At 40.9% G+C, this 13,873-nt stretch overlaps 1 protein-coding gene across 1 annotated transcript in view; it reads right to left on the reverse strand.

Moving 5' to 3' along the window:
- Positions 1-3,161, reverse strand: part of GALNTL6 (polypeptide N-acetylgalactosaminyltransferase like 6) — a 431,613-nt gene extending 428,452 nt beyond the window's left edge. The window contains exon 1 of the mRNA XM_066317598.1: positions 2,777-3,161. Within this exon, the coding sequence (XP_066173695.1) occupies positions 2,777-2,914 (138 nt within the window). The 5' untranslated portion in view covers positions 2,915-3,161. The remainder of the gene's footprint in view (positions 1-2,776) is intronic.
- Positions 3,162-13,873: the final 10,712 nt, after the last annotated feature.

Below are 13,873 nucleotides of genomic sequence, written 5' to 3' on the forward strand. Positions count from 1 at the left end.
CAGGGGACACTGTTCTACCATTGATAGAAACGGACTATTTTTGCATTATGGACTGCTTTTGAACAGTTTCTCTGCTTACTGCTGTCAAAATATCAATACCTCCTCCATCAGACTGCCATCCCTCCTTCACTCCAGTGCTGTGGCAAGCAGCAGAGGTGGTGGGAGAGGCTGACAGAGCCCTCATTCACAGGGAAGTTTGGGGATGTTTGTTTCAGCAATGAATGGGAAAGCTTAATTTATAAGTAGTCAAAACATCATTTCACCATGCCATCTCCTTAAAACCACCTGATGATCTATAATATGAATTTAATTGTGCTTAAAACAAGAAGGCGCACTTATAAACACTACTGTCTAGATCAGAATACCAACTAGGTAGTCATTTTACCCACGAAGTCAAAACCAGTTCAGCCTGTAACTAAATTATTGAAGACACAGACAGCTCTGCCTCTCTTCCATCGTCAGGACACACCACAACAGTCCAACTATACATCAGTAGTATGATGTGCTGACTCTACACACATACCCTTGTAACCTAACACAATCTTCAAATATATAAGAAAAGTCTGCTGCAGTTTCAGTAGGACTGGCCTCTAAACTTGTGTTAAGTCACACTAAATATCAAGAAATTGAATACCTCAAGGGCAAAGAATAACTGTGCTGAGTGCTTAAATTCTTGCATCTGCTACTAACTTAACAGGGAAAAAGCAGTTACATTGCTAGTAGGATACTATTTCTAATGCAGTCTTCTATAGTATGACCTCATTTCTAGGGTAGTCGCAAAGTCTTACAATTTTCTTTATATTTCAGAGAGTTGAACTCAAACTCATATTCTAATTCCTGTTCCTTGTAAGTATTTTGGGTTATAATGTGCACATCAAAAGACATAAGTAACCTAATTGCATTACTTGTCTGTACTTCAACCTTCCATCCTCACTGGGTAATCACATTGCCAACATGATTTCAATACTTACCATCATAACAGAATTACATTAGAGTTAGCCGTAAAGTTCAAAGTTTCACTGCTCATTTTTATTGTTTTTCCATTAAACAGTCCCATTACTGTTCAATTAGTATTCACACTGGGAAAAAGTCAAGGGAAAAAAGCAGGGAGAAAGAAGGAAGCTAGTAAAATACCTTTTCAGAAAACTTAGGATGTAAAATTTTGGGGGGTCTCATTAGCAAGCCACGCTAGTCCTTGACATATGCTTAGCTGTTTATTTCTGACACCACTTTATCCAGAACCTTTATATATATACTTTTTTATAGCTAAAAAACCTTCCTTTCAGCGTTATCAAATCATGTTCTACTTAGAGTGCACTCTTGAACATTAGAAATTTTGTCAAGGCATGTGTACTCTAAAGAGCCATGCATCACACATGGAAATCATTATTTGCATTGAATACCTTAGCTTTCCTAAGTCACAAAGTAAATTAGAAACATCAAAGACTGCAGTGTGCACCTTGTAAAATAATGACAGACACTTATGACCATGTATAATTTTTTTCAGCAGAAATTACTTGCAACTAAATTTTAGCACCTGACACCTACGGCATTTTAAAACCCATGGAAACATAAGGTAAGCCTCAAATTAAGTAGCAATCCTTCACTTCCTCCTCTAGTAATATTCAGCATATTTCATTAACCAAAGTTATGCAACTTTAGAGGACTAACTTCTGCAATGGATACCCTTATTAACAAAGAATCAAATATGTTATTGCAAAACTGAAGCCATTGCCCATACATGGGTGATGACCCTTGAAATGAAGGCCACTAATACATTAAAATGATAAATGATGCCATCAAGTACACTCTAATATGAAGGCTATGTAAGTGGTAAACAAGCTAAAAGATCATACAACCCCATAATTTCTTACCAATGCTCTATGAAACATGCATGTTATATTCAAATTACACAAACAATTACAGTGTAGAAGCATTGTACTGCTCAACAGAACAAACACATGCTTCGGTAAATTACAGGCAGGGTTATAAAGAAGTGCATTACAACAACTCCCTAAAACTAAACTTCACTTAACACAGGTCATACTGTGATTTATGAGCGTACATAACCCATCAAGCTGAATACTAACTCAAGCATAAAAAACACCTTATGTCAACTGCTCTTATTAATAACAGTGTTCGAGAAAACTAAACTGAAAATATTTGAAAGTTCTTTGTGACATCAGTCTGACAAGCAGATTAACACAGCGTCGCAGCATCAGGTCACAATACTAATATTCAGAAGAGAAAAAAACACTGCCAGTCACTTCTGTCGAATTCACAACAGAAGAGGAAACAAAAAATCTCGGTGGTAAGACATCTACATGGATCCCAAGCAATTTCAGCGAACCTACAGCCACACACTCGTTTGAGAAGTATTGCAGAAAGGCAGGCAAACAAAAGTTGCAGTAAAACCTCCACTTCTTATAATGAAAAATAGACCCCAGCATCATCCTCAGCTCACCAACGCAGCGCACAAAATCCCACGTCCTTTGGTTGAAGTACAGACAAGTAATGCAGTTTCAGAGGCAGCCTCTGTGCCCGCTCAGCCCTTGCCCTTCCCGGGGAAGCCCAGCCCGGCAGACTCAGATGCTCTCACAACTTTCTCTCGGGCGCGGCGGCAGGACAAGCACACGTGCTGCCGCTCCCGCTCCGCGCCCTCGGCCGGCGCCGGGCCCCCGCAGCCCCGCGGGCGGCGAGAGCCGGGGCCGTGCCCCGAGGGGCGGCTGCAGCCCTGCGCGGGGCTGCGCTCCCGCCCGGGGGGCTTCGCACCTACCTGCGGCTCGGCGGCTTCGGGCGGCTTCACCAGGTGCTTCTCCTTGTAGAGAGACCAGAGGCCGATGTCAGGCAGGAAAATCAGAGCCGCGGTGAAGAGCAGCGTCATTTGCAGAAACCTCTTCTGTTTCCTCTTCATGGCCAAAGCCGGGCTGCTCTGCTGGCGGCGGCGGTGTCAGCTCCCCCAGCACCGCGGCGGGGCCAGGTCCTTCCCTGCCCGCAGTCCCTCGGAGGGGCCCGGCGCCGCGGAGAAACTTCGCCCGCCTCACGCCCGCCCAGCCGGAGCCCGGGCGGGGCCGCCCCCCGCAGCGGCGGCGGGGCCGAACCCGGCGGCCGCTCCCCCCGCCCCGGCGCGGCGCTGCGCGGCGGCGGTGCCGCTCTTGGGGGAGTTCATGGATCCACCTGCGAACGGAGCGGCAAACAGCCTTCCACGCAGCGGGAGAGGGGCAGTAAATAAATAAATATATATATATATTCACATATATATATATATATATTAAAAAATAAAGGAGGGAAAAACCTCACAACCCGAGTCCAGTTAACAGCGTGGGACCGAGAGCTTCTCCTCCTCCCGGCCGCGCAGAGCCCCCGCCGCTGGCCGCGCCCGCCCGCCTCACGTCCCCCTGCCTGCCCCAGCCCGGGCGGGGGGGGCGCGGCATCATGAGCTCATCACGCGCAATTTGCTAAGCAAGAGTTAAAAAAAGAGAGAACCAAAAACCATCAGAAGAGGGCTGATGCCGGCGCCGCGGCACAGCGCGCCCCTCCGCGCCGGGAGGCGGGCAGGGAGGGGCGGCCCGCGCCCCCCGCCTCCACGTGTGCCGGCCGGGCCGGGGCCGGGCGGTGTCGGGCCCGCCCCACCGCGCCTCCTCATCCCGGCCGCCCCATGTGCGCCGTCCGCCGGCCCCGCGCCCGTTCCCCCGGGCCGGCGAGGCGCCGAGCGACAGCCCGGAGCGGGGCCCGCGGGCCGGAGCCGGGCCATGCTGCTGCTGCCGGTTCTGCCGCCGCCGCGCATCGGGGACGGGGCTTGCAATTCCCGTTCCGGTCCGTCCTCCTCGGCGCTGCGTGAAATGCGGAGGGAAGCGCTCGGAGAGCCCGCGGGCGGCTCCCTGCCCGGGGCCCGGCCCGCCGCGCCAGGCGGTGCTGGGGCTCTCACCTGCCGGGGTCTCCCCGGGCTCCCCCCGCAGCGCCGCCTTTCCGGAGCCCGCCCGGCCGCAGGCTGAGCAGCTCCAGCCTTCCCCGAACCGCGGCGGGCTGAGGTCACTCCCCGCTTCAGTGGCGGCACCGAGGGAAGGAGATGTTCAAAGCGATGTCGATTTGTACCTAGCGTGTTTTAGTCGGACCCGCTTGGGCTTCTGGTCTGAGTTCAACTGTTATTTCTGACTACACAGTGTGATTTACCTTGTCTTTCTAAACTAACTCCTCTCAGCAAAACGGGAGGACACTAAGCTTGCTAGGACCTACTGCCCTTTCAGCTTTGTCACATCAAACAGTGGGAAAATGTGTGTCTGATTCATAACGCTGACATGTCCAGAACAAATACTGAAAAATAAAGCTACCTTTAACTTCCTTTCTTTCTGCCCAGCTGTCACTTCAGCTACAGTCCCTGTTCCCATTGGTGGCTCTGGTATTTCTGAATGTCTAGGTCTTAATCCTGCAGTAAGAATTTTCTTTCTGTAACCGCAGGACATAGCTACAAGTCTGAGAGGTAGTCCTGTCCTTTTCCAAGGATGAGATCAGTCTTGTCCGTCCACAGAACCATCTTGTTCAGGAAGCATTTCCTACACATAATATCGTAAAAGAGGCAGTAGAAAGGTGGTTTTTAGGAGAGTAGCTGGAGATAAGGGAAAGCTTGAAGGCAGAACAGGAAAACTAAACAATGAAGGTGGGATGGGAGGAAAAAGCTTAATGCTCTTTATATAGGACTGGAAGGGACCTTGCAAGGTCAGCTCCTCCGTGGCTCTGCCCCAAGGCACAACCAGCTCCACGTGTGTGTCATTCTTGACAAGTGTTTCTCTAACTCATTTTGAAGTCCTCCAGCGATAGCACCACTACAGCCTCCTCAGGCAATCTGTTTTGACTTGCCATTGCAAACTGTTCCTTAATGTACACCCTGAGCCTCCCTTGCTGTGATTTTAGGGTATTACATTAGCCACCAAAGGGACAGGAAGCAGAATATCCAGTCTTTACATAGGTAAAGCTCATTTCCAGAAACTCTTCTTTAGGCAGTCCAGGACATCTCAAGAGCTGATGTGTCCTCCTGCTTTCATCAGGACTGTCTTCAACTGATCTGTATCTTACTTGAAGTCCAAACCTGGAGCTAATAAGCTACGTAGAGTCTTGTAGAGTCTTGTTTATAAGAAAAAGAGTGCATGCACACACATCGTGCACATGTCACAGTGTGTACTCTTTTACTGTGCTTGCCTGCTTGGAATACAATCTTTGGTTGTAACAGGAGTATAACTCAGTGATAAATTTTAAGTTCTTGTTGGTTCTGTTTCTCTCAAGATCACCTAATCCATTGTTCTTATTTCTATGGCTGAATATTTTCCATTTTGTATTGTCTCTATTGAATATAACTTTTTTCCAAAATACTTATCCAGTTTGTGAAAAACACTTTGAATTTAAGCCTATCTTCCATTGTCAAGTACAAATGTAATGAATTTGTTCAATTCTGCAATCCAGACAGTTAGCAAGAACTTTAGTTCCTCACAGAGCTCTGCAAATGTATTTCCTACATTTAAGACAATGCCATTGGTACTTTACCCTCTCTGTAGTTTCCAGACATTTTGAAATACCTAAATAAACTAATCTTGCTTAGAAGATTGTCATGCGCAAGACTTGTTCTATTGTCTTGGTGGTAAAGGATGTATTTCATTGGTACCTTTTCACCCCTGCCAAACTATAAGGATGTCACATAAGATCACCAAAAAGGCTGTGCAAGCATTTACACTTTTTTATTTTTGCAGCTTACCAAGAAGTTATTCAGTTCAACTGAATTTTAAAAATTTGGGTTTATATTCAAGAGATGAATCCATCCAAAGATTATAGTACTCAGAAAACCAAAGGGCATTGATTTTGTCAGAAATTCCACTTTTTTAGTTCATCATCCAGAGTTAGGAAATTTACCAAGCATATTGGAAATTTTGATTCAGCTGCCTTTTTGTCTGAAGACATTCAGCCCTGATGTTCTTCCACTCAGTGCAAAAAGCATAATAGCTAAAACCATCCTAAGTATAGAAATGATTGCTATGAGATCATATAATAATTGTGTAGAAAAAGTAGGACTACTGGCAGGAAAAATTTAGGAGATGTTGCAGCTGGAATTCCACAGCTTGCCAGTTATGTCTGCCTCTGGAGGTTGAAGTGAATGCAGACATTGACTCTCAAGAGATGAAATTCAGTTTAATTTCCTGAATCCTGAGAAAAATTTTGTAGTAAGGGTCATAGGCCACAACTGGCAAATTCATGTCTGCTTTGTAAAGAATTAAAGGCATGTTTTTTAGTAAATATTTTTTCTCATAGTCTTAAGCCACCTAGCCCTATTAGGCAGTGCTAAATTTTAAAGCACTAAGCTAGTTTAAAGGAAGGAAGGAAAACATCTATGTTTTGTGAGTTAAAAGCTGCAAATATACGAGACATGCAGCAATAACTTATGCTTGCCCTAGAAGAACTTGGAATGGAGCTACAGAATATACTATTTCTTCAGTGTGAATATGCTCAAACCCTCAGGTATTTGATGTTTGAAATCTCATGCCATAAATGATAGATAATGAAAGAGCAGCATCCTGAATCCATTTGCATGTTGGCACCACAATTTAATGTATTGGGGACATATTTTCATTTCCACTCTTCCATGTTCTCCTAAGACAACACTTCCACTAAGATTTCTGAAATTACCTAGGACAGAAGAGTGTCAAACACCCTAGTAGGGATAGGATCTATGAAGCAAGATTACCACAAGAAGCTGTTCAGCCATGCATTTCCAACCAAGAAGCTGAAGTCCTCCAAGGTAAATTTTCTGAGATTATGGCTTTACGTACAGAATTACTCAAAAGGGACCTGAGGTCATGGCTAATCATTTCTTCTCATGCAGGAAATCCACTATTCAGTGCATTTATTGCAGTAGAAAACTCTGCCCTCACATGAAAGACAAAGTACCCACCTTCACATTTACTGTTACAAACATCAGAGGTTGATGTGCTCTAAGCAGAGGATCAATCTAGTAAAATTATGGTTAACCATCTGTAATATTACTGTATAAAAGAGCATATAAAGGTAATGGAATGGGAGTTTGCTTTGATTATAGTATTTACCTCTGGGTAACACAGGATGTAAAATAACCAGGTCTGTTCCCATGGCTTTATTCAATCTGCTTAGTGAGAGAGAGTGTTGCAAACCACTCTCAAAGGCAGGAAGAAGGGCAATGGGATCTGTCCTTTTGCTAGTACCACCCTGATCCAAAACAGAGTTGCAAACAATTGGTGATACTGGTATTTAGGGGATGGACTGACATGCTTTATCACACCTGGTTTTCATCCTCAGACATCCAAGGGTCTCTCAAAGCACCTTACATCCTCTATCACTTGTCTTAATACCACTTAAACCTCAAGAGAAAGGCATGATGCTGATAGCATAGCAGAGATGGAAATTTGATGTGAAACAAAAAGTACTCTTTTACAAAAGCTCAAAATTCGAGATCCTCCAAACTCCCACAGAGAACCTTTTTTTTTCAATACCTTCTGCAGAGAAAAGTTTCAACATATTCACCTCAAAGAATTAAATGCTTTTTTATATGTAGACTCTGGGTATAAACAACAATATATATATATATATATATATATATATATCTCAGGTTTTTATATTGACTTTCTAAATCATTTGGTGTCCTCCTTTGTCTCCAGTTTTGTTATCAGGTTTCAAAATCATCATAACATATTTGTACTGCTGCTGGGGGTATATATCTTGTAAATCTCATTTGTTGGGGTTTTCTTGCAAACAAACTCTTGTTCTCAAAGTTAACTGAGAAACTCAGCTGAAAGGGAAAGCTAGGAGCCCACTTACGCATATATAGAATCAAGAAATTCAGTTCCCAGAGAAAACTTGAGAGAAGTTCCTTTTATCAATGTTTTTGGAATTGGCTTCTGTTTTCTAAGTTACTAGGTTTTTCAATATTGCATAGAGCCAGAAAACTTACTTGAGAGGTATCCTAAAAACATTTATTAAAATTGAAGCATTTTTAAATCTGAAGACCTCTTCTTTTTAGCTTAGTGGAAATTTTCTAGCTATAGTACTCTTAAAAGCCCATTACCTTAAAAAGAAAAGTTTTATATGAAATGAAAAAAAAACCTTAAATCATATGAAAATATTAATGGGGAAGTTGTGTGTTTCATACCACATCCCACCCCCAAACCTTTGGCCTTTGGAAAACAGCATCACTCCTATTCCAGAATTATAAAGTTTTATTAAAATTCAGAAGAAAAACTCCAGAAAAGTCACATAGAACTTGAATGAGTAATGATAACACCATGAATTATTTCCACTTTCAGAACTTTGTTCTGTTTGACTAGCTGGATGATGGATGATTGCTTCTTCATTGTTGCTGTGCCACTACAAACTCAAGAAAGCAAACAAAAATGCTGATGGATCAGACTTTTTGCCAGTTACCTCACAAGCTGCAGATTCACTACTGCACAAAAGAAATCACTGAAATGTAAGGGTAATCAGAAAAGTTTATTTTGAGAGAGAAAATCAGTACAATGTCAAATATTTCTAAATAGCTCCGTAATCATAAAACACTGATGTCAGGAAAAATAGTTGATCATTCTTCCTTTCACACAAATCCACAGTAATTTGGGCCTAAATATAGTACAAGAACATGGCACTTGCAGAAATTTGGATGAAAATATTATCTTCTTTTAGATCATCTTTTTCAACAAACAGAAGCATTAGCTTTGCTAGAACAGAAAAAAACCTCAGCTCTGTGATAGTTAGGAAAAGCATTTTGCTTTTCTGTAGATCAGCCCTTCTTTTTCATCTTCTTGCTGTCCCGTTTCAGAAACCTTGCTATACATTTTCCAAGTATCTAGTAAGGCCTCACATCAACATTATTGTTTCCACATGCAAGAGTCTCCTTTGTCTGATAATGCACAGAGCTTTTACACTTTTATCACACAATCTGATCCAGGTTGAATCTAAAATAACATCATATTACTGAAAATAAAACAGTACATTCTGCAAAGCTTCCTTAACAAGATTGAAAGTCTCATCTCACCAAACTTGTAAAATGTGCAGAATATATCAAAAGGTAGCAGATGTCACCTTCAGTTCCGATTTTCACTAGAGGCATCGCCAACAAACTTCAGAGATGTCTACACTGATAAATAGGAGAGCAGAATGAGCTAGAGGGTGCTCCACACTTCTTAGTTGCTCATTTGCCTTCTGTTTTCTTTTGGGCTGATGCTGGGCTGGACTCAGCCTCTGTCCTGTGCTGGGAATCATTTAATTCAGTTAAAAATTTAAAAGGATGAATGGGTGAGATGGTACCATGTTGTTCATACCTCTGTCAGCCGCATGCATTCCCAGTCTGCTGAGCATCACATATCCCAAACCCTTATAATGTTCCAGCTATTCCCTGGGTTACATTACATATTTTTGAGGTCTGAAAAAAATCCCTTTAGTGGTTTGCACAGAGACCTCGTGTTACCTCAAACACTGTAATGGCCTGCATCTTTTGCTCTCCCTGTTGTGTCAGAGCTCAAGACAGAACTCAACAGCTTGAGAAGTGGGCACACTAAAATGTTGGTTTGCTACTTCAATTTCAAAATGACATGTAGTATTTCCCTAGCTTACCAATGGTAGCCAATTTCTGTGGCAACCTAGGACAATGAATGCTGTATAAATATCTTCTGCATTTGTAGATGAAGAAATTGTCAAGAGAATTTAAATGAAGATCATAATGCTGACAGCTCCAGTTCCATCACATGTATATAAAAACATAAAGCAAATAAGAAGCAGCACATTTCTATGACTTTAGTTCATTGAATTCCATCCTGTACTGTAGAAAAGCATAATAAATGCCACAGAAAGCAGGATGATAGTCTTTTATTTTGGGTGCAACCCAGCAATTACGTAACCTGTGTTCTAGTGACTTGCATAGTGCTCCATCATTAAGGAGAAAATTTCATTTTATTTAAAATTATAATCACCAAATCCAGTGATTTCTGATGAGCTGTGTGAATGTGATTTGCAATATTGATTCTACCATATTCAAGTAAGAAAATAAATGCTGAAAGAAACAATGCTCAAGATTAGTATATTAGAAAGTATTTCTGTAAGGGATATTAGTAAACTTTTAAAGATTTTTATGATTAACATTTGACATGCAAATGCTGAAAAGCAGAGATAAGCCAAGGTAGAACATAAAGGGCAAGAATGCCACTCAGAAAAAATGCTTACTAGTATCTTTATTACCAAGAGCTGCTGTCAGGTTGATCTACAATCTTACTAACCATATATTTCGTATTTCCCATGGAAGCTGTTATTCATATTTCAAAATAGCCTTCATAAGAACTGGAAGACTTTTTCAGATATTGCAATTCAGACATCACAAGCTGTCTTTTCAGTCTCAGACTCCATTCAGGCTCATAGGATATTCCACTGTAGTAGGAGTCAATACATTAAAGGCTCAAACAGAAGACATACAGACATCACCGAACATTATGAAGGAAATAAAATCTAACTGACACATGAAGAAAATTTTTAACTGAAATGTTTAATTTCAGTGAGCTTAATATCAGCACAAAGGTGAGAGAATAAAGTATTCATGGCTATTATGTAAAAATATTACATGTGTCTAAGTGGTCCTAAATTTAAAAAAACTGAGGGGTGAGTAATTTTTTGTGGGGTTTTTTGTTGGTTTTTTTGGGGTTTTTTTGGTCAGGGGAGTGTTTTCCTCATACTCTAGCTAATAACTATCAAGAAACTGAGGGCAAAGAAAATTTTTGACTCCAGAAAATCAGAAGCCGCACCAACTTTTGGGAGCTGATAGTGTTTAGACAGCACTGAAATGCACATGGGGAAAGCCAATAACATCCTCTGCTGCTGCAATGTAAATCAGTAAGCATTTTGTCCTGTCCTATCACTTCAGAGTTAGAGCTCTGGAACACATTCATACGGCTTGAGGTTTTTACTAAAAGTGATAACCCTTTGTTTTAGCTACAGCAATCAGGAGTAAATGAGAGGTGAATTAGGCTAAAGGTCATAAACCAGTAGTTCTTTGTGTGGCTTGGCAAACTTACTTTTTTTTAAAGCTAACATTCTGAAAGATAAACATTTTTTCATGTTGTCCAATCCTAATAAATGTAATTTGGGAATTTCTCCACCTCATTATTTAGAGGAAATGTTTTTTTATAACTAGGATACTGAGGACCCTCCATACCTTGGGGAGCTAATTTTAGTCCTTTAGTACAATATCAAGACAATCATTAGATGTTCAAGGATAAAAAATAGCTAAGAATAGAGCCAAATGGATTTTCAAAAAACATTCATCCTGAAGTTAATGATAAATTTAAGAATAGCTAATGTTAAGAGCTCTTTATAAAGTGATTAATGAAGTCTGTCAAGTAGTAAATCCCAAAATCTCTAGAACTTTATCCAAGTACATGCATCTGCAATTTCATATATAGTCGAGGAGAAAGAAAATCAGATAGAAGGAAGCTTTCTGCTGTAATTATAGATTCTCTTCAATAGGAAAAAAAATGAATTTTAGTTGATTTTGGAGCAAATGGATTGGTTAAAAACCAAAACAACAGAAACCCCACCCTCACCAAACCGGAAAAAAAAAAAAAAAGTTAAAATATGAACATTGTAAAGCAACTTTTAAAATTCAAAATTGCGAAATATCTTAAGATTTTTTAAACAAAGTACACCTTTTCAACATTAAGTACTCCATTTCAATCTACATGAGCACTTTTCCTTAGCCCAAAATTAATTCTTTTTCAGTTTTTCCTGTCAGCCATCATCCTCCTTCTCCTGCCTACCTGTGTTCCCATATACACATGCTTAGTTGAGGAGTTTTCACTTATGTCCTTACCATGCTTTAAATGACCTTGCATTGAGGACCTTGACACATTGTGAATGCACCATATTGGAGGTTTTGACCTGAAGAGTACATAATAAGCATGGGAAAACATATCATACTAAGATAAAGAGTCACTACAGTTTGAACACCTGACCTGACAGGACTTCTTAAGTTTCTTCTAAAATCTTCAAGCTCATCTTCTCCAGGTTTCATACTTGAGTTAAATACTTTTAAGCTTTTGGGAAGCCAATAAAGCAGCTTGCATTAGTGTTATAACACCTAATATAAATGTTTCAAGCTTTTTAAGACCATTTGGCATCTAAGGCTAAGACTGAAGACAGCATCAGCCTATGTGCATAGGAGTTAATATGACAAATCAGGCTACTTCACAATGAAAGGCCTCTCTTCAGATGACATTTATGTATAAGAACAAGTTAAATTGACATCTCGTCTCTCTTTTAGGACTCATACTATGGCATTCTGCTAGCAGAGAACTTCCTTGCCAAGAAAGCGGGCCCCATCTGTCATTCACTCTCCTTGTTTCTCAGCAGAGTTAAAAAGCCTGACAGTTTCCATGAATAACAATGACACATACTTTTCTTTCCAGAGAGGCACAAATTTTATTGATGAAAACAGGGCAGAGGGGGAAATCCCTCAGTGTTTAAAGAGTTTTCTGAGCACTGCTTATCTCTGGTTTTGAGTGAAGATGTAACTGCCATTGTGTGTGACAATGAACCTGCTTATTGCTGTTACCGGGTAATTGCTGACCCAGGCCACTGCAACTAAGGACCTGTTTTCACTCAAGTGTGCTTTGTAACCAACACCCCATGCTTTCACAAGAAAATGCTTCTTTATCTGGGCTCCAACAGCTTTTAATACATAGTTCTTTGCCATGCAGGTGCATCTGCACTTAAGCTACTTAAGCACAGTTTTTGAATACCTTGAAAATGTATATTTAAAAAAAAATCACAGCATAGATGTATGTTTGGGGGAGATGCTCACCGAGAGCATGTAGAGAAAGTGCTTTTGCTGCTATCAGTGATTTTCTTGGTAGCTTTAACAAACAGATGCATAGAAACAGTTATTGAGGCACATCTATACTACCTAATTTTCAGAAAGACAACACCTTTGATAATAGGGGGTTTTGGCAGTGCAAAAGACAATGAGAAAAAAAAATTCCAAGAAAGGAAAGCTTACCTAGGTTTTATTATTAATAATGCAACAACACTATGTCAGTCACTGGTCAGTCTGGTGTTGGTCAATAATTTATTAAGCTCATGCATATCCCGTATTTTGGCTAGTAGACTAAAATTTCATCAAGACTTAGAGGAAAGCAACTTAATTTTTTTTAAACTTGTTGCATCTGTTTGACTAATGCTACTCCTACCTCTCTCTGAAACTCTCCAAATTCTGTATAGCCCTTCTAGTCAACAGCCAGGAGCACTTTCTTACCTAGTTTTCCAGTTGTTCTTTTAAGAATTAATATTTCTAAACTGGATCCTTTTGAAAATGTTTACAATTGAAGGTTCTGATGGCTTAGTCCCTTTGACAAATCAGCTGCTAAATGAAAAGAAAGGGAAGCAGACATAGCACAGAAAGAATTTTTTTCTTCCCAACTGAAATGCTATTGAAACCAAGGGTCAAAGTGCCTTTTCAGGGAAGGAGTAGTGCTGCTTCTTCCTGTTGGGTCACTCACTGTGTACTGAGTCCCACAAGTTCACTCTTCCATCTCTAGCTGATTCAGATCAAAGGTCCAGAATCAGAAGACAAAATAGCTCTTTAAATGTTTGCTCGCTTATTTCTGAAGCAAGAAATCTGCGTCCTCAGCCCAAGTAGTTTCAGTCAGTGTCACTGCAGAAGGACACTCTTGATAAGCCGGAAAGTGTAAAAGTTCCTCAGTGTGTATCATGATAAATTCAAACATGAAAATTCTACTTTTGGTGGAAATTCACCTCATAAAGTTCCTGGTCTAAAAAGTTCTCAAATACTGTGTTTTTCCGTGGCTGGAATATCAGGTAT

This window comes from Sylvia atricapilla, chromosome 4, assembly GCF_009819655.1.
Source record: "Sylvia atricapilla isolate bSylAtr1 chromosome 4, bSylAtr1.pri, whole genome shotgun sequence".
Lineage (NCBI taxonomy): Eukaryota > Metazoa > Chordata > Aves > Passeriformes > Sylviidae > Sylvia > Sylvia atricapilla.